This window comes from Mauremys mutica, chromosome 4, assembly GCF_020497125.1.
Source record: "Mauremys mutica isolate MM-2020 ecotype Southern chromosome 4, ASM2049712v1, whole genome shotgun sequence".
In the NCBI taxonomy this organism is placed as follows: Eukaryota; Metazoa; Chordata; order Testudines; family Geoemydidae; genus Mauremys; species Mauremys mutica.
This window is the reverse complement of record NC_059075.1, coordinates 117,514,761-117,541,679: the sequence shown is the minus strand read 5'-3', so window position 1 is coordinate 117,541,679 and position 26,919 is coordinate 117,514,761. Positions and strand designations below refer to the sequence as shown.

The 26,919-nt window shown below is 42.4% G+C and overlaps 1 protein-coding gene across 1 annotated transcript in view; it reads left to right on the top strand.

Annotated features, from left to right (window-relative positions):
- The first annotated feature begins 12,814 nt into the window (after positions 1-12,814).
- LOC123368704 (NACHT, LRR and PYD domains-containing protein 3-like) overlaps positions 12,815-26,919 on the top strand; it is a 35,174-nt gene continuing 21,069 nt past the window's right edge. The window contains exons 1-6 of the mRNA XM_045013748.1: positions 12,815-12,828; positions 13,610-13,700; positions 16,217-16,312; positions 16,717-17,018; positions 21,636-21,764; positions 26,726-26,851. Coding sequence (XP_044869683.1) covers positions 16,739-17,018; positions 21,636-21,764; positions 26,726-26,851 — 535 coding nt within the window. The 5' untranslated portion in view covers positions 12,815-12,828; positions 13,610-13,700; positions 16,217-16,312; positions 16,717-16,738. The remainder of the gene's footprint in view (positions 12,829-13,609; positions 13,701-16,216; positions 16,313-16,716; positions 17,019-21,635; positions 21,765-26,725; positions 26,852-26,919) is intronic.

Here is a 26,919-nt window from a genome sequence, read left to right as displayed (position 1 = left end):
AACCTCTTTTTTTTCCTTAACTTACACTCGTATTGAATAGTTTAAATGCTTTTTTATTCATTTTTTTACCATGTGCTTACCAAACAGGCTTTGCCTTAGTAAATTGCCTTTTTAAACCTAGTTTTTAATGTTTTTAAAAGCTTTTTTCTTAAACTAAACCTTTACCATCCTCTCTTCTTTCTTGAATAACTTACCTCTTTTCTTTCAAATTTCCTTTTATTCTCTAAACGTTACTCAAACTTTCTTTTTTTCATCTTTAAACTCTCTCACTCTCTTCTTTCAACCTTTTTCCTCTCAATGTACCCAAGTGCAAACATACACAGCACTTCCTCTAGTCAAACACATGCACACATCAATTTTTTTTTCAAAATGGCCCACGGCACCAAACTTTGGCACCAATGGAAGTGGGGTGGGAAGATGGGATATAAACCCTAAATGGGGCGTGGAAACCTGTCAAAAATGCATGGTGATGAATGCTATTGAGCAGTATACTACTAGTACCCGAGTGCAATCCTAACACCCCCAGGTACATATTTGGATGGCAAGCCCAGGCTGCTGCCAATTCCATCATGGTCACACAGCTATTTTAAGCATGCCAGCTAGTTTCCAGCTGCAGTGTAAACACAACCTGTATCACAAGCTAATTACCCCCATCCTCCCTTATTTTCCCTCCACTTGCATAGTCCAAAAGGATCTTGGCTGTGAAATTCATCCTAATGCACTGCAGAAGGAGCACCATGTAGAAAACACAGAAGAGGAACAGAACATTGTAAGGTAATTTTTCCTTTCACAGATTATTGATAAAATCTAGGTGAGTTTATTTCAGGATAAGTGGGCAGACAGGAAACAAGGGCTGCTTGTAAATGTGAATATTTTTTCCCATTTTAATGATTATGAGCCACAAACTTCCTTTTGGAGGTGAATTTTAAAAGACGAATTCAACCTAAAACCGCTCTCTTTAGTGATGCAAGGTAAGCACAGACTGCATTATATTTCAATTGAACTAAATCATATTAGATACAGCTTTATGAAGAGATTCTAAACCTCTTATTAAGAGAGAACAGGGATGACTGAGTTATTTGTTTCCGCCTAGAAATAGAATGGCTGTAATCTCATAATTTTATCTTTATTTAATCTCCAGGTATATGTCTTGTATTTAAACCTTAAGGAAGAAAAATGTTGTGACTATTGCTCTAGTTTGCAAACATCTTTGCAGATCTACATATGGGAAAAATAAAACTGTAGTCCTAATGTAAACGCGTGGAGGAAGTTTGGATTCAGAAAAACACTTAAAACAGCATTTCATTCCCTTTGCTGTGCACTTTATTGTCTGAATTCCATCTTCAAAACTCAATGCCTCTTCCTAAGCAATTGGAATTTTCTATAATTTTCCCTCCTATTTAGTAATGTGTTCAGGGGAAACATTTTTAAAAGCTCCTTTTGGAAGTTTTGATCCAATGGCATCACTTTTATTTATCTCTCTGGCTAAAGAATTGCAGATGCCAGAAATTCCCAACTTTTTTACACACATTGACTGGAATCTTTCAGTCATGGGCTACTTTCAAATTTTTAAAAATGGAATTTTAAAGTTATTTCTCATTGCTGATCATAACTGAAGCTTTATGTTCCAACAAAGGCTGGTGAATAAACTTTCAGCAGTAGCCCTTCTGGGATACAGGGGTTTGTGCCATCTCAACAGCTGGATGTTTTCTTATAGTTGTTCCTGCAACTTTATGATACCAGTAGGCGCATGAGGCTGGGGCTCTGTATTGCTCTCTGTAGTGTCTTGGAGAGAACTAAACAACTTGGGTCCCTCAAAAGGAAAGTCCTCAACAGTCTTTTGAATCTCCCGGTGGGAGGTGGGGGTTGGAGTACAGATGCTCCCTGACTTATGCAATCGTTCCATTCCGGAATGCCTTGCGTAAGTCAGAAACATATACCCAACCATTATGCAAAAAAAAACCCAAAAAAACCCCAAGCCTCCAACTTTTTCAATAAGTGCAGATTTGTGTAACTCAGGTATTGCATAACCCGAGGAGCGTCTGTACTGCAACCAGGAGACATGGCCCATGGCCATTTCTGCCGTGGTTTGATTATCTCCCACCACTTTGTTGTCTTTCAGCTTCTTGATTGCAGCTTGTGCTTCTGACATCTCTATGGGACCAATGTTAATATCAAGTTGATCAGATCAGGTCTGTCTTCGAAATGCTAGGCCAACCTGTTCCTTTTTTCCTACCTCAGTTGTAAGCATTTCTCAATCTTGGATTTGTATTGGCCCATTTCCTTTTTTGAGGTTTCCACACACTATTTTACTGACTTTACTGACTCTTTGGTTTCCTAGAAGAGCAGAAGCTTCAGCAGAAGCCTGCAGCACATCTCCATCAATCTTTCCTTGCATTGCTTTTCACTGCTTTGTTTGCATTCTTGTTCTATTTTTTTTTCTCCGCTATTTCCTTGGTCTTAGCATTCAGAGTTCCTTTCAGTGCTTTTCAATTTGTGATCCACTATAACCACCAGATCCTTTTCAGTAGTACTGCTACTTAGCCAGTTATTTCTCATTTTGTAGTTGTGCATTTGATTTTTTTCCCTTCTGAAATGAAGTAGTTTGGATTTATCTTTATTGAATTTCATCTTGATGAATTCAGACCAGTTCTCCAATTTGTCAAGATAATTTTGAATTCTAATCCTGTCCTCCAGTGTGCTGGTAGCCCCACCCAGCTTGGTGTCATCTGCACATTCTATAAGTAGACTCTCCACTCCATTATCCAAGTCATAATGAAAATATTGAACAGTTCTGGACCCACGATTTATTTCTGTGGAACCCCATTAGAATGCCCTTCGCATTTGATAGCCAACCATTGATAACTACTCTTTAAATAGTCTTTCAATCAGTTATGCACCCACCTGTAAGTAATTTCATCTAGATCATATTTCTGTAGTTTGCTTATGAGAATGTCATGTGGGACTGAGTCAAAAGCCTTACTAAAATCAAGATATATCATGTCTACTGCTTCTTCCCTATCCCCATGACCAGTAACCCATCAAAGAAGGAAATTAGGTTGGTTTGGCATGATTTCTGCTTGACAAATCCATGCTGGAAATTTTGTGTTTTACCATATTACTTTTCCAACAGATGTCTGGGTAATTTAAGTCCCTCATTTCTGTCAGGCCTTTTGTTTTGGATGCTTCTCTTATTTGTTATTTATTGTAGAAATGCCTCTTCCACCTAGTCTTCCTGATTTGGAAGAAAAACTTAGGAGGCAGTTGTAGAACTTATCTTTATTTTTGTCACTAGGTTCCTCTGTCAGAGCATCTTTGGGAATTTGGTTTGGAATCTGACATATATGATACATTGGTTGACAGGTTCACAGTTCTTAAGTGCTTTTTCCACAAAATCTGTCATAATGAGTGCTAGTCCCTCTGAGTGTACATTGTCAGTACGACCTGAATAGATTAAATGTTTCTTCTCTTGCTGAAAGTGCTTCTCATCAAAACCAGTCAGTCTGCTCTCACTGATGCCCAGGATTTCAAATCCATACCTGTCCATCTCCCTCATGATCTGTGAGATCTTTTATGTTTATTGGGTATGTTCCAGTAACACACTGTGAAGTGTTTTCTTGCTGCTAGCACCAACTTTTTCAGGTCCTGTCTTTCAGAGACTTTCACCTAGAAACTTCATGAAGCACAAGGGGTCAGCAGAGTTCTCTATTGAGCAGCCATGTCTACAGAATGGTAACCTGGTTCCATTTCTATAACTAAGCAACTTTTAAAGAATATATTATATTATGATACTATATGGTATTTATTATATTATACAAGGTGTACCATATGGTGGAACGACATTTCCATTAGAACAAAAAATAATTTTAAATACAATTATCTGTTGGAAGCTGAAAGCAGAGCTCTCTTACGCCCAGTCCTGCAGAGACTTACATGTGTGCTTTAACTTGAGGCACTGTAAGTAAATGTAGGAATATAGGCCAGCATTAGATTAGGGTGAACTATGATTTTAAATTAAGCTGGGATATTAGCATAGCCATAGGCCCAACACATATGACCAAAAAGAATGGGATCATGAGAAAGAAGAGTTGTGTTAAACTTGTTTTGACTTTTTCAAATACCAGTCTTTTCTTTATTTATGGTTTGAGATGAAGTAATAGGAATAAAACATGATTAACAGGTGCTGTAAATAAGTGACTAGATAAGAAATTCCTTCATCTGGCCTTAGCTAAGGCAATGACATCATTGGTTAAAGGGTATAAAAATGTAAACTCTTAAAGGGTTCATTGCTAATACCTGCCTAAGCAAGTTGGAGCTGACTAATATGGGTTAAGCACTCTGGGTTTAGCCCATTTGTAAGTATCTTGATCAAATGCTTATAAATGTTTTGTTTACTGTTTGGATGCCATAAATTGCTTATTATTTAGGCATTTGAGGCATGATGAGAGTAATTGTATCAATACCATTCAACCTCTGTATTTAATAAAGGAATTTATGGTTAAATTAGTGTCGTGGTAATATCCTGCATAAATAAAAAAATATTCCAACAGTAGCCCCATTGATGGCATTACTTACACAGTATAAAGTTAAGCATGTACATAAACTTTTGCAGGATTGGGGTCTAAACGAGCTTTGCTCTCAGCTTCCACCTGATGCTTATATTTAAAATATAAATAAGACTTTTCAGAACAAGGGCCGTAGTGTGCCTCTATCTGGAACGCTGGCTTCTTAGTGCGTCTTGTCACTGCTGTGTGTCTGTGGCAAACTATAACAAGTTGCCATGTTTTCAAACCTGTTTCTACTCCCTCCGTTCCCCACACAAACATTGTGTGCACTCGCACTGAATGGCTTTGTAACACTCATCCCAGCTTCAGGTCACATGCAGGTTTAAACTAGTGTAAACGGTGGGTTCTCTTTAACTTGAAGTCTTTAAATCATGATTTGAGGACTTCAGTAACTCAGCCAGAGGTTAGGGGTCTTTGACAGGAGTGGGTGAGTGAGGTTCTGTGGCCTGCGATGTGCAGATCAGACTAGATGATTATGATGGCCAAAGTCTAAGTCTATGAGTCTGAGAAATGATGCAAGCAGGTGCTTGGCCCACTTCCTGTTTGTGTTTGAAGGCATATGGCACATTTAAGACCATATCCTGGCCAAGTCAACCATGGCAGTTTTGCGCTTCTCTTTTTTCACTCTCTCTGGTCCTTTTTCATTTGCACACCAGCTGACACAGTCTGACTGCACCACATCACTGAACTGAAAGCACAAACGCTTAAGTTAGTGATCAAAGTTGTACAACTAGCTGAAAATAAACACATTTTGGGCAAGTCTATACTACAGCTGGGAAGAATAATTTCCATCGTAGGTAGTCAGATACAGGCTAGCCTTGCTTGAGCTAGTACCTGTAGTATACCGCTCGATAGCATTCATCACCATGCATTTTTTGACAGGTTTCCACGCCCCATTTAGGGCTTATGTCCCACTTTCCCACCCCATTTCCGTTGGCGCCAAAGTTTGGTGCCATGGGGCATTTTGAAAAAAAAAAAGTGTGTGTGTGTGTGTGTGAGTGTGTGTGTTTGACTAGGGGAAGTGTTGTGTGTGTTTGTGCTTGAGTACATTGAGAGAAAAAGGTTGAAAGAAGACAGTGAGAAAGTTTAAAGATGAAAAACGAAAATGTGAGTAAGAATTAGAGAAAAAAAAGAAATTTGAAAGAAGAGAGGTAAGTTATTCAAGAAAGGAGAGAGGATGGTAAAGGCAGGTTATTCAAGAATAGAAAATGGAAAAAATAAAGCAGTAAGAGAGTCTGTGTTACTGAACACATGGAGAGCAAAACATCCTACCCCATTGACTGTCGGTAGTGAAATGATAGCTGTTCTGGGTGGCGAGCCCAGGGAGCTAGCCCCTCCTTTCGGTTGACCAATCAGAGGTTGTTTTACAGCTAGGTCCCAGAATGCACTTGTTAAACCAATCCTGTCATCCCAAGATTTTAAACAAGAACCTTTTAGAAATGAACTACTGCATGGTGGGTTATTTGAAAAACTCTAACCAATAATCATTTGGCCATGTGTATAAAAACACATATTTTTGTGAATGGGGCTTTAAAACTGGGAGCCTAGACACAAAGACATGTCCATATACAAGACACCTACACAAGCCAAGAAGCTGGAATTGCCCCTAGGTGCACCAGTTCGTGTTCAGAAGAGAAGGCCTCTTTATACTTATTTTGCTAATGAGAAAAGCTAGACCTTAACAACACCTGCTGTACGTGTGGTGCAAGGTGGTAAAAGAAGATGGGTCAGTCCTTGATGATGATGCCAGGGTGGCCCTAACAAACTACCCCATCACCACCCTTTTTAACCAGCTGGATGTCACTTTATGTGACTGTCTTATCAGTCAGAGCAACAACTGTTACCCTTACAGAGCCTTGATAGAGTTAATTTTGAACTACAGCCATGACACCCTCATTATGCAGTTTTCGACAGGAGGGTTTCATAAAGAAATGGCAGGGGCCCACAAAAACACCCTTTTGGTCGGCGCAGCTAACGAGGGGTTTTACGCAGGGCCAGACTAACGGCTGGTAGCAGGAAGCTAGATCTGTTGGGGCCTCTACACAGCGATTTGTTTTTTCAAGAAAAACTATTGCTGAACGGCATGGACTTGAAAATTAAACTGACGCGTAGCAAAAATGTTTTTTGCCTCATGAGCAGGAATGCCAACCAGAATTATAAAGTTCACGTTATTTCAGCGTACCTGTTTGTAAAATGGGTGAAAGTGACTCTGGGGGTCCGTTTGTGGCACGCTGAAGCTCTAATCACTGCCAATCCTAAGTACCCGGTAGACTGGGTGGGCATAAAAGTGTTCAGCATTCCGCTGGCAGTCATGTCAGTAACCAGGAAAATATCTTTGGGGGACAGCTACCCAAGCAGCTCGTAATCGGTTTTATAGATAATGATGCCTTCAGTGGCAGCTACATTAAAAACCCTTTTAACTTTAAACATTATAACATTAATTGTGTGGACTCGTACGTGGATGGCGAACAGGTGCCGGCGAAACCCCTACAACCCAATTTTGAGAATGGAAACTGTGTGAGGGATTACGTGCAGCTCGTGCAGGTGACTGGGAAATATGTAAAAGACCATTCGCTCTTGATCGACCGTGGTGAATTTGCCCAGGGTTATATGATGTACATCTTTGATCTGACCCCAGATCAGGAGTGCGCTGATCATTATTCTCTGATTAAAACTGGAAACCTGAGAGCGGAGATTCAGTTTGCAACAGCTGTTCCCTCTACGGTTAACATGATAGTGTATGGGGTTTTTGATAATGTGCTTGAAGTGAACCATAGAAGAAATGTCCTGTTTGACTATATGTGATTATGAACACTGTGCAGCTAAGGCATATTTTCTCAAAGGACCCTTCTTTTTTAGATGTTTTTCCTAGCGACTTGCTCCCTAAAGGTTTTGTGTCCGGAAGACCTTTGGGACTTATTGTTAACACGCACCCCCATGACTTACCTAGGGAACACAGGCTGGCCCTCTATTTATCAAAACAGGGGCCTGAGTTTTTTGACTCCTACGGATTTTCCCCAGACAGCAACTTTTTTCATAAATCTATTATGACTTTTTTAAACCATAACTCTAATAACGTTGTGTTTCATCAGAGAAAACTACAGGACCCCCTAGCTGTAACCTGTGGTTATCATTGTATTTTTTTTAAAACAACATAGTAGGGGCTTATCTTTTAATTGCATTTTAAAATTGTACACCGATGGTGGTGTGGTTTGTAAAAGGGAAAAGACCAGGCATGCCCAGACATGTTTCAAACATGTTTCAACATGTCCAGACTTGTTTGTCTTGTCATGAGTTTAAAGAGGCGCATCAATAAAGCACATGTTGAATTTTGTTTACGTCTTTTATTTTACACCATTAACCATTTGATTTTTTCATTTTTTAACAGGGACATTTTTAAAAGGGGTGATGCTATTTATGGCCTTCACAGGCTCTAGCCCTGTTTTTAGATGTTCTAAAAACTGTTTATTGGTAACATGCCCTACAACGGATGTAGGCACATTCAAATCTGCCAAGGCTTTCATAAAAACATTCCACCCTTAGGAGTCCTTTTGAGCCAGTTACCCTCCTGACTAAATTGAGCATGTGAGACTCCTCAATCGCTTCCCCCCAGTACACAAAACTGCCATTATTGCCCCAAGAAGAAACATCTTTACGCTGAGTTTATTTAACAATATTTCAGCTTTTTTTTATAGCAAGGATTTACCCCCTCCAACACCTCCTGAACGACAAAGTCCAATGATCCCGCCCTGGAATTCAGGAGGTAGAATTTCCTCTTGCTCGGGGAGAAAGAGGTTTATTTTAGTCTTTTTCATTTCACCATGCTTAGCCAATACAAGGTATCTTTGAAGGACCCCCTCGTAAAGTTTAGCCTTTTCGTAGTCAGATAAACCAGTTCTTTGAAGAATGTCTTTCATTTCTGAATCCAGCTGGCAAGTGGTTGTAGTTCTGATATTTTCTTCACCACTAGAAGCACACTTTATTTGTTCTAACTGATGGCTAGGAACGAGGTACAATTTTTCAGCATGTTCCATTATCTGTTAATTAAAAAGCTTGACAGTAGAGGGAGTGCAAAGCTCAACAAAGGTCCGATAAAGCCACCAGCTTATTTTACAATTAGCTTTTTTCTTTTGAGGGATAGCTTTTTATCACTCCGCTTTTTAATAATCCCCGATTTTCTTTTTAGGATGCTTATTTGTCTGGGTTTTAGAGGAACGTTCCCTTTTAAAGTGTTGAGTGCTATTTTTGAGATGGCCGCTACCAGCTCATCAGAAGCCGAGCAGAGAATAGCCTTCCTTTGCTGTGGCTTGGCTTTGATGAGAAATCTTAAAAGAGAAAAGTTTCTCTGCACACGGCTAGACATGTTTGTCAGAGGGATGCTCTTTTTTAAAATGGAAGTTTGATAAAAATAACTATTTTTATGGGTTTTTTAAGGTGTAAACACAGGGCCAGTCTGGGGGGAAAAGGCCTGTTCTTAACCTGAAGGCTTCAGGCATTGAAGCATTTAAATCCACCAGCAGATACCCATAGGGGTTTTTGGTAGCATCCTCAAAAGCCTCCCAAAAATAATTGTGTTTTACCAGGGTACATTTGCCAGGCCAGAGTGGTGATTTGCAGTTTATCGTGTTTTTTTTTTAAAAGAACCATATACTTAGTATTTAAATTAATCGTTCAGCTTAGATCATCTATAATAACCATATTCACTTAATTATTAGGAAATAAACGTTCATCATTAAAAGTATTAGGTAAACCTTCCAAAAATGTAATACATGGAAATTTTTGCAGCAACTCTTTATACAATGGTTGCCAACATTTATAACACCACACAATATTTTCAGGCATACATGATAACAATTTATTACCATTTTCTAACAATTGCTTTATAAAAAATGATTTTCCAGAATTCAAGGGGCCACAAAGCAAACAGGAAAAGGGGTGAGCAAACTCAACGTGGCTTTTCATAATCAATACCTGTACGGCAAGGTTTTAAAATCCTCCTTGAGGGCTCTTTTGTTGTAAACGAATTTCTGTGTTTTCTTCAGAGTTCTTGTTTCTATCAACCAATGTTTTTTTACCCTTATGATTCCTGGCTGCTGTACCATGATTTCTTTTGGGATCTCTCCCATGGGGTAATCCCAGACAAGTTCTTTTAAGCTTTCAAAATTAATTTTCTCACTATTCCCTGAGTTGAGTGTGATCCCTTTTAATTTCATACAGGTCTTACCATTGGACAGTTTGTACCCGTATGTTTGTACCTGTATGTTTTAGCGGACACAAATTCCAGGATGTGTTCATCTCGGGGTATTTTGTTAGTCAGATCCCATAAATAATCCCCTAGGGGCAGATTCCACTCCCTTTCTTTACTCACAAAAATCACAGAATCCATATCATGATAAAGACACCGCTCCTGTAAGCGATCTAACAGATGGTAGAGCTCTAGCCTGGCATAAGCGGTGGTAAAGCACACTATAAACACGTTAGTGTTGCTGGAATGGGTGCAGCATTCTTTTGCGTACTTCTAAGACACTACGGCTGTGTCATCGATAAACTCGCACGCTGACACGTCGTAATAAGGTACAAATACGTACTTGAAGAGCTCGTCAGGGTCCGTCACTATACTGGTGTTAGTCAAATTTTTTCGCTGACCAAATTTTCCCCACAAGGAATTTAAAAACAGCTTTGAGATTTGCCTTTTTGCAGGGTTTACCTTTATCTTGTTTAGACGCGCAGACACACCTTCTCTTTCACGGTACTCTTTAACATACTGGTTTTTTTTAACTCGTCCGAACACCAGTGAGCATAGGAGGCAAGTTCTATACCCACGTGGTGCTCAGGCACCAGCAATATTCAGAGCCTAGGGGCTCCAGCTCCACCAATATTTGGGGCCAGGGAGGACGCCCGGCCCCATCTGCGGCCCCCTCCCGCCCCCCACAACTCATCCGCCCCCCTCTTGCCTTCCGAGGGCTCCAGAGCAGAGAGGCACTGACACACAGTCTCTTCAGGGCAGCTCTATGTTGCCTCCCTGCAGCAACTGCTGACGCAGGGTCCTAGCACCCCCAACTTGACTACCAGGGCAGACTGACTCAGACCCTTTCATTTTCCAGTGGGACCCTCCAGCAGCACAGGGGGTCTCTCTGCCTGCAGTCACCACTCCTGTCCCATGCTGGGCAAGGAGGCAGCCCCATCCCTCACCCCCCAGTGAGGCTACAGTCAGGGGCAACAGCAGGGAGGAGGTGCACGCAGCGCCCCCCGGCACCCACCACGGGGGAGGAGAGGGAGATTCCTGGACCTGAGAGGGGCCCTAGGAGCACATGCAGTGACAGTGGTGGGGGAGAATGTGGTGCTGGGGAGGCAGGAAAAGGGGCTCCTCCCCCAGATCTTGCTGCTGCCGGTGGGGAAAGGGCTGGGGGGAGTCCTTCTCTCTGGCCCCTGTCCTGGAGCAGCCTGCCTGCACCCCAAACTCATTCCCAGCCCCAGACAGAGCCCTCACCCAGAAAAAGGAGTTTCTTTGAAAAACCAGGGTGTGTAAAGGTCATTTTTTGTAGGAAAAAAGGTGGGTAGGTGTGTGTGTTGGGGGGGGGGGGACATGTGGCTATATACTTTAGCTTCTTTAAACTTTAATGGTTAAAAAGTTCTTATTTTCTATAGTAAATGTGTTTAAACTGTTAATGAAAAGACACTGTAAATGGTAATATACCCATTAACATCTCTGTAACCAGAAGTCTTTAAAAGCTGCAACTTGCATTCATTTTATGGCCTTGGCTTTTTAAAACGAGTTTGCTCATTTAAAAATAATCCCTGTTAAACTTATTACTAAAAACCCCTTCAAGTCTTATTTTACATTGTTAAAAAGTTACTGTGTTTTGTGTTTACTGTGGGTTTTATTTTTTTTCATATTACGCTCTAACCCTTTTTTAAAAAGTCACAGTTGGCATGGGTTGTAACCGAACCCTGGCTTTTAAAGCTTTTTGCACAATTTACAGGCCATGAGGGTTGGGTTTGGTTATCTTTTTATTATTTTACATTGTTATTACTTTAAAAAACACACATTAAAATGGTTTATATTATGTGTTGGTCAGCTTTTGTTACAGAGTGGAAAAAAACAACAAAGAAGGTCCTGGTTGTTTAGATAAGAGCAGAGCAGGGGGCCCTTTGTTTTTTTCTGGGGAAAAAGGCTGGAGGGTCTCTGGCTACATACTTTAGCTTTTTTAAACTTTCATTGTAAAAAGTTTTTATTTTATATAGCAAGTTTATTTCCACTTAAAGTTATTATTTTTCTAATACAAGTTTTTGGCATCATTTTGTTTTAAATGCAGGCCTAGGGCTTTCTTGCTATGTTCTGGCCTTCTTATCTCTGATCACAGAGGCTGTTTTTGCTAACAATGGCTTTGCTGTGGAAGCCTGTTATTTCAAATTGTGCTTACTAAAAAGTGCCCAGTGCTAGTTTAAAACCTAGGGGGAAAAACATTTTTATCACTATATATTACTTTTATAACCCTGGGTTGTTTTTGCAAGTTCACGTGTTATTTAAACACCTATGCCAAGGGGGTTAAATAAAGGAATGTGTCTTCAGATAGCCTTGTTTTTCAGAGGGATTTTCTTCTTTTCTAATTCACTACCTTCACAAGGGTGTTTCAAGTTTTTTTCACTAAAAACCTTGGGGAAAAACTTTTTTTAATCAGGGTTTAACCCTGGGGTGCTTTTGTATGTTTTTTTTTTTAATTACAACACATACAAAAGGGCTGTGTCTTTCCAAGTCATTATAAAGCAAAACTCTATTCCTTGGCAAAACGTAATGTAACTTTAACATGTGCTTGTTAAAAAGCAGGTAAAGAAGCAAACTCCTTCTCTGTGATCCACTGACTCACAGAGGCTGCTTTGCTAACAGGAGCTTTGCTGCAAAAGCCTGTTGTTTCATATTGTGCTTACTAAAAATAGCACATTAGTCTAAAACCCAGGGAAAACTTTTAAAATTCGGTGTTACTAAAAGCTTACGGTTTTAACTTTTATAAAAACCCCCTCTGTAAAAGGGCTATATGGCAGAAAAAATGCTGGGGGTCTGTTTCTTTAGATAAGAATAGGGGAGGGGAGGGAAAAGGGGAGGGAAATGGCTCTTCTTTAAAATTTTGGGACTCTAGGATTGGTTCAGGAAAATTAATTCTATGATGCTGTTGTGGAACGAACTCTGATTGGTCTGATCCAAAGGTGGTGATAACAAGTCTAAACCAGGAAAGTTGCCTCATTCTACAGAAAGACTGGAAAGGTAAGAATTCTCTCTTTCTGATTCAATCATGTACTCTCTATCTTGGCCCTTTGGAAAGGGGGCTTTCTTTTCCCTTTTCTTGCCCTGTTCTTTCTTTTAACCTCTTTTTTTTCCTTAACTTACACTCGTATTGAATAGTTTAAATGCTTTTTTATTCATTTTTTTACCATGTGCTTACCAAACAGGCTTTGCCTTAGTAAATTGCCTTTTTAAACCTAGTTTTTAATGTTTTTAAAAGCTTTTTTCTTAAACTAAACCTTTACCATCCTCTCTTCTTTCTTGAATAACTTACCTCTTTTCTTTCAAATTTCCTTTTATTCTCTAAACGTTACTCAAACTTTCTTTTTTTCATCTTTAAACTCTCTCACTCTCTTCTTTCAACCTTTTTCCTCTCAATGTACCCAAGTGCAAACATACACAGCACTTCCTCTAGTCAAACACATGCACACATCAATTTTTTTTTCAAAATGGCCCACGGCACCAAACTTTGGCACCAATGGAAGTGGGGTGGGAAGATGGGATATAAACCCTAAATGGGGCGTGGAAACCTGTCAAAAATGCATGGTGATGAATGCTATTGAGCAGTATACTACTAGTACCCGAGTGCAATCCTAACACCCCCAGGTACATATTTGGATGGCAAGCCCAGGCTGCTGCCAATTCCATCATGGTCACACAGCTATTTTAAGCATGCCAGCTAGTTTCCAGCTGCAGTGTAAACACAACCTGTATCACAAGCTAATTACCCCCATCCTCCCTTATTTTCCCTCCACTTGCATAGTCCAAAAGGATCTTGGCTGTGAAATTCATCCTAATGCACTGCAGAAGGAGCACCATGTAGAAAACACAGAAGAGGAACAGAACATTGTAAGGTAATTTTTCCTTTCACAGATTATTGATAAAATCTAGGTGAGTTTATTTCAGGATAAGTGGGCAGACAGGAAACAAGGGCTGCTTGTAAATGTGAATATTTTTTCCCATTTTAATGATTATGAGCCACAAACTTCCTTTTGGAGGTGAATTTTAAAAGACGAATTCAACCTAAAACCGCTCTCTTTAGTGATGCAAGGTAAGCACAGACTGCATTATATTTCAATTGAACTAAATCATATTAGATACAGCTTTATGAAGAGATTCTAAACCTCTTATTAAGAGAGAACAGGGATGACTGAGTTATTTGTTTCCGCCTAGAAATAGAATGGCTGTAATCTCATAATTTTATCTTTATTTAATCTCCAGGTATATGTCTTGTATTTAAACCTTAAGGAAGAAAAATGTTGTGACTATTGCTCTAGTTTGCAAACATCTTTGCAGATCTACATATGGGAAAAATAAAACTGTAGTCCTAATGTAAACGCGTGGAGGAAGTTTGGATTCAGAAAAACACTTAAAACAGCATTTCATTCCCTTTGCTGTGCACTTTATTGTCTGAATTCCATCTTCAAAACTCAATGCCTCTTCCTAAGCAATTGGAATTTTCTATAATTTTCCCTCCTATTTAGTAATGTGTTCAGGGGAAACATTTTTAAAAGCTCCTTTTGGAAGTTTTGATCCAATGGCATCACTTTTATTTATCTCTCTGGCTAAAGAATTGCAGATGCCAGAAATTCCCAACTTTTTTACACACATTGACTGGAATCTTTCAGTCATGGGCTACTTTCAAATTTTTAAAAATGGAATTTTAAAGTTATTTCTCATTGCTGATCATAACTGAAGCTTTATGTTCCAACAAAGGCTGGTGAATAAACTTTCAGCAGTAGCCCTTCTGGGATACAGGGGTTTGTGCCATCTCAACAGCTGGATGTTTTCTTATAGTTGTTCCTGCAACTTTATGATACCAGTAGGCGCATGAGGCTGGGGCTCTGTATTGCTCTCTGTGCCCGACAGGGCTGCATGTCATTAATTTTTCACCAAAGAATAAATAATAGAGCTGTCATTTAATTGCAGTTAACTCAAGCAACTATTAACTATCTTAATGTAAAACAAATTAAGTACATTAAAAATAGTTGCAATTAATCACAGTTTTAATTGCATTGTTAAACAATAATAGAAAACCAATTTAAATTCATTATAAACATTTGGGATCTTTTTCTACATTTTTCAAATATATTGATTTCAATTACAACACAGAATGCAAAGATTACAGTGTTCACTTTATATTATTTTTAACAAATATTTGCACTGTAAAAAAGATAAGTACAAGAAAAAGTATTTTTCAATTCACCTCCCACAAGTACTGTAGTGCAATTTCTTTATTGTGAACATGCAATTTACAAATGTAGAATTATTTTTTACATGACTGCACTCAAAAATAAAACAATGTCAGACTTTAGAACCCATAATTCCATTGAGTCCTACTTCTTGTTCAGCCAATCAGAAGTAAAGGTTGCATGGTATATTGTGTTTTGCCCACCCTTACTTTTGCACTGCTGCTGCAGCTCGTGGTGCCTGGCATTCAGCCTGCAGCTCAAGGCAGTCTGTTGCACGGGGGCTGCATCTTGCCTGAGCCCATTGCCATCTCACATTCATCTGGCCATTTCAGATTTTGATTTGGTGTGAGAGAGTGTTTGTCTGTTGGAGAAGTGTGTGTGTGTATGTTTTGGGGGAGCACTGTCTCTTTAAGCAGAACCTGCTGTTGGCAGCATTCACTCCTGAGCCAGCAGCAGCAGCAGACAGTCTCCCCCTGATCCCTGACCCCAGCTCAGCGGTGACTGGGTACTTCTGATTGGCTGAACAAGAAATAGGACTGAGAAGACTTGTAGGATCTAAAGTTTGGCATTGATTTATTTTTGAGTGCAGGTATGTAAAAAAAAATCTACATTTGTAAGTTGCACTTTAACAATAAAGAGACTGGACTACAGAGCTTGTATGAGGGGAACTGGAAAATACTATTTCTTTTATCCTTTTTAGAGTGCAAATATCTATAATAAAAATAATATAAAGTGAGAACTGTACACTTCATATTCTGTGTTGTAACTGAAATCAATATATTTGAAAATGTAGAAAAACATCCAAAATATTTTTATAAATGGCATTCTACTGTTTAATAGTGAGATAGAAACAGCAATTAATCATGACTATTTTTTAATCTATCGATTAATCACAATTAATTTTAATCATTTCATAGCCCTAATAAATAATAAAATAAATTATAACCATCTCAGTTTAAATCCTCTAGTTTCCATCTGAGATTCTTCCTAATATCCCACAGTGAGTGGAGGGAAGTCACTGATTGACGTCCTCGAGTAGTGACTGGGCAACATGTTGTCATAGGAGGGCTGTTATAAAAATCAAGAAAGCATTGAAGATCAGCTATAATTGGAGATGATTCAGTTTCTTTATTGAGGAAATAACCATCTGCTCAAAGTTTTTCTGTTCCTCTTCTTAGATTTTTTTTTGTCCATCTGTATTTGAGCACCAAGAAAACAGAGAGAAACAAATTAAAGAACTCCACCAGATCTAATCTGTAGCTTTCTGGCTAATGGTAAATTCATCATTCTCTGCATTTTACCTTGGGATGGGATAATTTTAATCTTCAGTAGTTACAGTTTATCCATTTGATTTATGGGGGCTGATCGCTATGTCACAAATTACCCATCACTTGCTACACTGACATTCAAAATATTCCTGAGGCTTTCCAAGCTAGCACTGGTTCTGAGGACACAGGTCTTAATACTTTGGGATTCTGATGCTCAGATTCCAGACTGTTCTAGGATATTTTCTAAATTCTAAAAACGAGCTGGGAGGTGAGTCATTTGTGAAGAAATGCACTGAGGAGCTTACAAGCCCCAGTGACCTTGTGTCACCACAAGTCTACACTTCTTCCCTCTACATAGGAATAAGAGTTGTTATTAACTATTAGTAATGGGACTTTACATTGTTTTTTAGTTTTGCTTTCTGATACCTGGTGATGGAAAACCAAAGCAGAATCAGTGACCTGCTCGTGCATGCCCTTGACAACCTTCCTCAGGAAGACTTCAAAAGATTTAAAGACAAACTATCGCATTCTGGCTTTAAGGGGAAAGATATCATCCCCCGAGGTCGGCTGGAGAATGCTGACAGGATAGATACAAAGAACATTCTGATGGCATTCTATGGTGGAGATGCTGCAGTAGATGTAACAATAGAAATTTTCACTCAGATCAATGTCAGAGAGACTGCTGCTAACCTCAGAAAAGAGAGAGAGAAAGGTAAGAACTCTAAAGTTACTGTAAAACTGGGAGTCTTCCTCAGGGCAGCAGCAACCAGAGCAGAAGGAGAAACAGACTGATGGCAGGAATGACAAATTCTAAATCCCAGCAGGCAGCCGGGGGACTCAAAGCAGAGATGCCTACAGCAGACCAGATTCTCTCACCTGCTCCACTCCCTTTTCATGACTCAGCTGGCACAAGGTGAACATAGACCACCTGTAATTCTCCATCTGAGTACATCCCCAGTACTGGGGAGTCCTCAGTGGGTGTAGAGCCAACATAGCGATGCAGAGGGAGTGTCACAGCCAGAGAGAGGTGGGGTGGAGGAGTAATTGCAGTGCATCTCCAGCTGGGGGACTGTTCCTTGGGGACCTTGGTAGCTGGTGCAAGTTAGAACAGCCCCCAGGCTGCTGTAACCTGTGCTGCAGCTGGGACATAGAACTGAGGCTCTGTAATTGGAAACTAATCACAGCAGAGACTCTGTCCCAGTATATTATCACCAAGGCTACGTTTATGTCACGGAGGTAATGGAAGTCACAGAATTCATGACTTCCAGAGACCTCAGTGACATTCTCTGCTTCAGCTCCAGGGGTTGCGGGACTCTGGACCTGGCAGCCAGCGGGGTCCTGGCAGGGTTCCAGGGACAGGTGACTGCAGCGACAGGGGGCCCTCTGCAAGGTTCCAGTGACAGGTGACAGACTCCTGAGGGGGCCCTCCTCGGGCTTCCAGCAACAGGTGATGCACGGGGGGGAGTGGGAGGAGGATGTCTCAGGTGAGCAGCTGGGAGTATCCCATTTTCTCTTTGGGAAATATGGTTACCCTGCAGCTTCCAGCTGCCACAAGCCAGGGAGGGGAACCCTCCCAGCTCCCAGTTATCTCATCTGGGAAACCATGGAGCCACAGCAGCAAAAGTCACAGACAGGTCACAGCTTCCATGAATTTTTGTTTATTGCCTGTGAACTTTCCATGACTTTTACTAAAAATAACCATGAAAAAATCTTAGCCTTAATTATCACCAAACAGCTGACTGTCTCCATGAGTCCTTTCTGGGGTTCCAGGCAGGAACTTTATCTTCAAGGCTATTTTTCATTACAAACAAACACAACAAAACAAAACAAATTCAGTGCAATACAAACAGCCAGATAGCCAGCAAACCTGGACAGCTGCAGTTCCAAAGGCGCTTGGCTGCTTTGCAGTGTCCCACAAGAGTGCAGTGCCAATGGGGATCCACTCTTTAATGGAGTAGCGTTAGATTCCACGTGCTCTGTGATAGAGCTAAACTCAACCCTGTTACAGTCATTCCTGTTCCTCTCACCCACAGTGCCAGTGGAGCTCAGCTGGGCTGGTTCTGCCGGGTCCCTGGGATGGAAGCTCTGGGGCTGGCAGTGGGGCTCTCCCTAGCGGCCTTTGGAATTCACTGACTTGGACAGTCCCCCAGGGGAAGAGTTTAGCAGCCTCCAGAGCGCAATGCAGGGGGCAGTTACTTGGTGTAGACGGTGAGCTCCGTCAGGCAGGCACATCCTTGTGCAGCGACTGGGCAATCTCTCAGATAGTTTGTATTTCAATCTTTTAAACTCACAATCTGATGATGATGGAAAACAACATCCCCCATGGTGAGCTAGAGAAAGCCAATGTGTTAGATGTTGTGCCTCTCCTGTTAGACGACTGTGGGGAAGATGTGATGGATGTAATCCCCGAAATCATCAATCAGATCAACCTGCCTGTAAGGGTCCGGTAAGGGGCTCGTCCTTCTCAGGCGCGGCGGGGAGCCGGGGCGCCTCCCTACAGGCAGCAATCCGTCTCGGGCTCAGACCCCTCCGCAAGGGCTGAGCAAACTAATAGTCTCTAAACAAGGCAGAGTCCCGGCCCTTCAGCAGGGCTGAGCAAACACGGAGTCTATAAGCCCTGCCCTGGGGCAGGCCAGGGGGAAAGCGGAGTCTGGCACCCTTGGAAGAATGGCAGGGGGAACGCAGGCCCTCCCACTCCACTGCGTTCCAGCCCGGGGCCCTAGCAGCGGCAAAGATTTGCTGCAGTCAGTGGGGATCCTGGCCGCAACACACTGACATTGGCTCGGGGTCCCCTGGAGCCAGACCCCCTAGGTACCTGTCCCTCGCAGGCGTCATCCGGTGGGTCCCAGACCATGGGCTCCTCAGGATACCGGGCGGAGGGGAGCTCAGGCAACTCCTCTGGATACCGGGCATGGGGATGCTCAGGCAGCTTCTCTGGGTACCGGACCCGGGGAAGGTCAGGCCAGTGCTCCTCTGGATATTGGACACGGGGAAGGTCAGGCCAGTGCTCCTCTGGATATTGGACACGGGGAAGGTCAGGCCAGCACTCCTCTGGATACCGGGCACGGGGAACGCTGGGCCTGGTGGGAGCTCGAGCACCAGTGTCTGTCCTCTCCGGCAGGGGAGCCAGGGTGCCTCCCTACACTGCCACATTCTGCTGTGAAGGTCATGGAAGAAACAAAGATGGGTAAACAGTCTAAAGCTGCTGCCACTCCTGGGAAACACTTCTTCAATATTCCCCCTCCCACCAAATCCCTAAAAAGATACAGCAGAAACGGGAACAGCTGTAGTCGGTTAATAGTATTGAGTAGGTTCCAAGACACAAGTGAAATCCAGTGGGAGCCAGAGTGATTCAAAGCAGGGATGCAGGATTTCCCTAGTGTGCATGTGAAATTGGACGTCCCAATGAGAGGGAACACACAAGTTGCTATATGGATACTGTACACGCAGGCGACGTCAGAAGAAAGCTGTGATAAATGGCCTGGCATTCCTGTTCCCTTTTCAGATTGGAACTTAGTGGAGTAACTGAGGGTGAGAAATGGGGGCTAGAGCAAGCGATTTGGGGGAACTGTCAGTATAGGCCCAGACTCTTCTGCGTTCTACTTCTTTGCCCTGGTTTGATGACACAAGGAATGTAGCAGAAAGCCACCTCAGCTGGGGCTTCCCTGTGCATGGGGAATCCCCAGATAGCAGAGAACTGGCCCAGGCGGCGCCTGTGCCACCATCTCATGCAGTCCCTAGCTCAGCAGGCGTGGAACGAGCACTATTGTGCTCCAGCAATTCTTGCAGGTGCACTGGCCCCTTGGGATCACATCTGGTTGGTGTAATTGAGAGCAACCCTCAAGCTCAGATCCTTTTAGAACTAGCCCCAGCCCCAGAATCAGGGAGATGCAATCTTGGTGGGGAGGGAAGGGAAGGGAAGGGAGACAACCATACCCTGCTGTGGCTGCAGATATGGCACACAGCAGAGCATCTGGCCCCTAAAGAGAGCTTTTGGGTCTTCTTCTTTTGTTAGTTGAAGTTTCTAAACCTTTTCCGTGTGATTACAGCCTTTAAACCTGAAACCGATCACTGTGGGTGAAAGGATCAAGCAGCTGTCTGCACTTCTGTAGCAGGAAGCTGAAGGGACCTAAAAATACATCCAAGACACTTTACAGACAAAATTACATAGATCTATATGAGATGTACCTAAGGGTTAACCTTTCCCAGAGCCTGGAGGTCAGCTCTGTGCATGCTGGTGCAATTGTGGTGGGCATGGGATCCATAGACAGGGGAAGGTGAGCTAGGGCAGAAAGCTGAGGACTAAGACTAAGGCCACAGCACGGCCTGGGAGGAGAGTGGGGGAAAAACACATTCTCTCCCAAGTCCCATTGGACGCATCACTAAATGGCCTGGGGCTGTATGGGCTGTTTATGAGAGCTCTGACCATGCAAGTGGAACCCTGGGAAAATGTGGCTCCATTGGAGCTGTGCTGCCAGGGAATGGGGGAACAGGACAGTGTCAGAGGGCACAGGGCATGGCTGCACATCTCAAAGATTTTTGCATCATCATTGAGCCTCCCTAGGCTAATGTGACTCCTCTTGAATGGAGCTATAGGAATTGGGGGAATGGGAAGCTCAGTAGTTTGAGTATTGCTTTCCTAAGCCTTCACTTGAGAGTTCAATACTTGAAGGGGCCACTTAGGAATCTGGGGCATAATCAGTACTTGGTCCTGCTAGTGAGAGCAGGGCATTGGACTCAATCACCTTCCAGTTCTATGAGATAGGTGTATCGCCATATATATATATATACACACACACACACACAAAAAAAATCCTTGCAGTGACAGCAGGGAACACTAATTTCCCTGGAAGAGGGAAACAGCTAAGGGACAAATAGTAACTATTTTTACATTTGTGAGTAAGTACTACAATTATCCCTGGGTTTTGTGAGGGAATTAGGGCCATGCCTTCTCCCTCCATATCTGCATAAGCACTAGATACAATATAGCTCTATTATAGAAATAGAATAAGTGACACTATAGTTTTGGAAGAGGTGGCAATTCCATGAGAAAACCCTGGGTAGGATTTTCTAACTTGTGCACGTAAACCAGCAGGTCAGATTGGCAGTGATTTTGCGGATTTTTTCCAGCTCCCTGTGCAGTGTGTGGGTGTGGTTAACTTGCCAGGATTATCTGGGTGTATCTCACTTAATCAATTCCCTGCCATTGCATGGGCTTCAGACACCGGTGCACCTCGATCCCTCCTATTCTCTGCCTCTGGTACATAATAGTCTAGTCTCCTCTGGGCCTTAAACGCTATGGTATTATTGCAATTAATCTCCTTGTTAGTTTTTTCAAAGGAAAAGGAGAAAAAAGCAAAAGTTGAAGAAACAAAAGGGAACAACAGACAATGTGGTCTGGGACCATGTGCAGAGATACGTCATACCAAGAAGGATCATCCCTCTCTGAAAGGCTCTGGTAAGACTGCGCTTAGAATACCACAACCACTTCTTAGTCCAATTATGCTAAAAAGATGCATCTCAAATGAGGGGAACTCGGAGAACAATATTAAATATAATTAAAGGACCTGTGAAGAAAGAACAAATGCATGAAACTGTTATGGCCAAACTATTATAAAGGCACAAATTCCACACTGACACAGGCAGGGCTGCTTCCTATGAAGAAGCCATTTCCTGTGCACGTATTGGGTCAATTTGCACTGTATTAGGAATCATCATCATTGAGCCTCCCTGGGCTAGTGTGACTCCTCCTGAATGGAGCCATAGGAATTAGGGGATGGGATAGCTCAGTGGGCTGAGCATTGCCCAGCTAAGCCCAGAGTTGTGAATTACAATCCTTGAGGGGGGCGTTTAGGGCAAAAATCAGTACTTGGTCCTGCTAGTGAAGGCAGGGGGCTGGACACAATTACCTTCCAGTTCTATGAGATAGGTATATTTCCATATTTAAATTATTTGCCATGACAGCAAGGAACTCTGGTTTTGCTGGAAGAGGGAAACGGCTAAGGGACAAATATTAAATATGTTTACATTTGTGAAACTTTGACATTTTACTAATTTTCACAACAAAAATATTGAAAAAATATAAATAAATAAGGTGACACCCATATTTCAAGTTCCAATATTTTGTGAATTCATGGATCAGAGAAATGTTTTGGAAAAACCAGTGCAAATGCTTTCAGGCTCAGGAAACTTTTGTAAGCCTTGCTCCCGGTCAGTAACGATCAAAGAGACATTCAGCCCCTTATTTCAGCACCTACAATCTCCCTGAGTTCCCTGGCATGCGTGGGAAGTTTGACCAACAAGGTACAAGTATCAGAGGGGTAGCCGTGTTAGTTTGGATCTGTAAAAGCAGCAAAGAGTCTTGTGGCACCTTATAGACTAACAGACGTTTGGGAGCATGAGCTTTCGTGGATGAATACTCACTTCGTCGGATGCATGTAGTGGAAATTTCCAGGGGCAGGTATATATAAGCAAGCAAGAAGCAGGCTAGAGATAACGAGGTTAGTTCAATCAGGGAGGATGAGGCCCTCTTCTAGCAGCTGAGGTGTGAAAACCAAGAGAGGAGAAACTGGTTTTGTAGCTGGCAAGCCATTCACAGTCTTTGTTTAATCCTGAGCTGATGGTGTCAAATTTGCAGATGAACTGAAGCTCAGCAGTTTCTCTTTGAAGCATGGTCCTGAAGTTTTTTTTGCTGCAGGATGGCCACCTTAAGATCTGCTATTGTGTGGCCAGGGAGGTTGAAGTGTTCTCCTACAGGTTTTTGTATATTGTCATTCCTAATATCTGATTTATGTCCATTTATCCTTTTCCGTAGAGACTGTCCAGTTTGGCCGATGTACATAGCAGAGGGGCATTGCTGGCATATGATGGCGTATATTACATTGGTGGACGTGCAGGTGAATGAGCCAGTGATGGTGTGGCTGATCTGGTTAGGTCCTGTGATGGTGTCGCTGATGTAGATATGTGGGCAGAGTTGGCATCGAGGTTTGTTGCATGGATTGGTTCCTGAGGTAGAGCTATTATGGTGCAGTGTGCAGTTACTGGTGAGAATATGCTTCAGGTTGGCAGGTTGTCTGTGGCCGAAGACTGGCCTGCTACCCAAGGCCTGTGAAAGTGTGGGATCATTGTCCAGGATGGGTTGTACATCCCTGATGATGCGTTGGAGGGGTTTAAGCTGGGGACTGTATGTGATGGCCAGTGGAGTCCTGTTGGTTTCTTTCTTGGGTTTGTCTTGTAGTAGGAGTCTTCTGGGTACACGTCTGGCTCTGTTGATCTGTTTCCTTATTTCCTCGTGCGGGTACTGTAGTTTTGAGAATGCTTGATGGAGATTTTGTAGGAGTTGGTCTCTGTCTGAGGGGTTAGAGCAGATATGGTTGTACCTCAGTGCTTGGCTGTAGACAATGGATCGTGTGGTGTGCCCAGGATGGAAGCTGGAGGCATGAAGGTAGGCATAGCAGTCGGTAGGTTTTTGGTATAAGGTGGTGTTAATGTGACCATCACTTATTTGCACCGTGGTGCGAGGAAGTGGACCTCCCGTGTAGATTGGTCCAGGCTGAGGTTGATGGTGGGGTGGAAGCTGTTGAAATCGTGGTGGAATTTTTCCAGAGTCTCCTTCCCATGTGTCCAGATGATGAAGATGTCATCAATGTAGCGTACATAGAGAAGGGGCATGAGTGGACGAGAGCTGAGGAAGCACTGTTCCAGGTCAGCCATAAAAATGTTGGCATCTTGTGGGGCCATGCGGGTGCCCATAGCGGTGCCACTGATCTGGAGATATATATTGTCATCAAATTTGAAATAGTTGTGTGTGAGGATAAAGGCACAGAGCTCAGCAACCATTTGTGCTGTGGTATCATCAGGGATACTGTTCCTGACAGCTTGTATTCCATCTGTGTGTGGGATGTTTGTGTAGAGAGCCTCTACATCCATGGTGGCTAGGATGGTGTTTTCTGGAAGGTCACCAATGCATTGTATCAGAGGGGTAGCCGTGTTAGTCTGGATCTTTAAAAGCAGCAAAGAATCCTGTGGCACCTTATAGACTAACAGACGTTTTGCAGCATGAGCTTTCGTGGATGAATACCCACTTCGTTGGATGCAAGTAGTGGCATTGTATGCATTGTAGTTTCCTCAGAAAATCAGTGGTGTCACGGAGATAGCTGGGAGTGCTGGTGGCATAGGGTCTGAGTAGAGAGTCCACATATCCAGACAGTCCTTCAGTGAGATTGCCAATGCCCAAGATGATGGGGCGTCCAGGATTTCCAGGTTTGTGGATCTTGGGTAGTAGATAGAATAACCCTGGTCGGGGCTCTAAGGGTATGCTGATTTGTTCCGGTGTTAGTGTAGGGAGTGTCCTGAGTAGATGGTGCAGTTTCTTAGTGTATTCCTCAGTGGGATCTGAGGGAAATTGCCTGTAGAATTTGGTATTGGAGAGTTGTCTGGCGGCCTCCTTTTGGTAGTCAGACCTCTTCATGATGACAACAGCACCTCCTTTATCAGCCTCTTTGATTATAATGTCAGGATGGTTTCTGAGTCTGTGGATGGCATTGCGTTCTGCACGACTTAGGTTGTGAGGCAAGCAATGTTGTTTTTCCACAATTTCTGCCTGTGCACGTCGGCGGAAGCATTCGATGTATAGGTCCAGACTGTCATTTCGACCCTCAGGAGGAGTCCATGTGGAGTTCTTGTTGTGCTGTTGGTGGGAGGGTAACTGTGTATCAGTGGGCTGTTCACTGTTATCGTGAAAGTATTCTTTGAGTCGGAGATGGCTAAAGTAGGCTTCCAGATCGCTGCAGAACTGTATCATGTTAGTGGGGGTGGTGGGGCAGAAAGAGAGTCCCCGAGATAGGACAGAATTTTCTTTTGGGCTGAGTGTGTGGTTGGATAGATTGACAATATTTCTGGGTGGGTTAGGGTTACCACAGTTGTGGCCCCATGTGGCAGGTAGGAGTTTAGACAGCTTACAGTCCTTTGTCCTTTGTAGAGAGGTGAAGTGAGTAATGTAGATCTCCTGTCTTATTTTAGTGAAGTCCGTTTGTATGGAAGTTTGGTTATTAATGAGAGTCTGTAGGTTGGAGAGCTCTTTTTTATGTTTTCCTGTTTGCTGTATAGGATGCTGATCAGGTGGTTCCTCAGTTTCTTTGATAGAGTATGGCATAGTCTCTCACTGTAGTCTGTATAGTATATAGATAGCAGTGGACTTTTTACCTTTAGTCCATTTGGTATGATGTCCATCCATTTTCATTTGGAAAGGAAGATGATATCTGTCTGTATCTGTGCAAGTTTCTTCATGAGGTTGATGGTACAGCATATTGTCAACAAGGTACAGCATATTGTCAACAGAAAATTGGGTTTTTGTCAAAACAAATTTTTTGGGGAGGGGGGAGGAATTGTCAGCTTTCCATGGGAAAGCAACAAAAACTTTTCTCATGAAAACAGAAACATTTTGATTCTGAAATGCTGCTGCAGTACAGTGTAGGAGTCATAACTCAGGTGCCTCATGACCCCTTTCTTCTGTTCAGGCCAGGCTCCCTCTCTGGACTACATCTCCCACAATGCACCATGGTGGCTCAGCAAGTGAGAAAACTGTGGTGCATCATGGAAGATGAAGTCAAACTGGGAAGTTTGACCCATAAAGGAGAAGGGGAGAATAAGGCAGCCAAACTACAGTTCTAATCATACATCATAGCAACATTTTTTACTTAAAAACCCTTGAAAGCCAAAAAGTTTTGGCTGAAAATGAATATTTTGTTTGTTTTTGTTGTTTTTGTTTTTTTTATTTTGTTTTGTCCAAAAAACAAAATTTTCCATAGTGGGGAAAAAAGAATTTCTGACCAGCTCTAATATTCTCCCATGTGTGCTGCTCCTGCTCAGCAGTCAGATGTGGAGTAGAACAGGGTCAGGGCTCTACCTCCTCTCTGCTTTTCATTGACCTTTTGGGGTGCTGGTTCTCCCATGGATACAGTTCTTCTGCTCCCCTGAGAGTAAGTACTACAATTATCCCTGGGTTTTGTGAGGGAATTAGGACCATGCCTTCTCCCTCCACATCTGCATAAACACCAGGTACAATCTAGCCCTATTATAGAAATAGTATAAGTGACACTATAGTTTTGGATGAGGCAGTAATTCCATATGAAACCCTGGGTAGGATTTTCTAACTTGTGCACGTAAACCAGCAGGTCAGATTGGCAGTGACTTTGCATTTTTTTCCAGCTCCCTCTGCAGTGTGTGGGTGTGGTTAACTTGCCAGGATTATCTGGGTGTATCTCACTTAATCAATTCCCTGCCATGCGTGGACTTCAGGCACTGGTGCACCTCGATACCTCCTATTCTCTGCCTCTGGCACATAATAATCTAGTCTCCTCTGGGCCTTAAATGCTATGGTATTATTGCAATTAATCTCCCTTGTTATTTTTCCAAAAGAAAAGGAGAAAAAAGAAAAAGTTGAAGAAACAAATGGGAACAACAGACAATGTGGTCTGGGACCATGTGCGGAGATATGTCATACCAAGGAGCAGGGAGATGATCATCCCTCTCTGAAAGGCTCTGGTAAGACTGCGCTTAGAATAACACATCCACTTAGTTCAATTATGCCAAAAAGATGCATCTCAAATGAG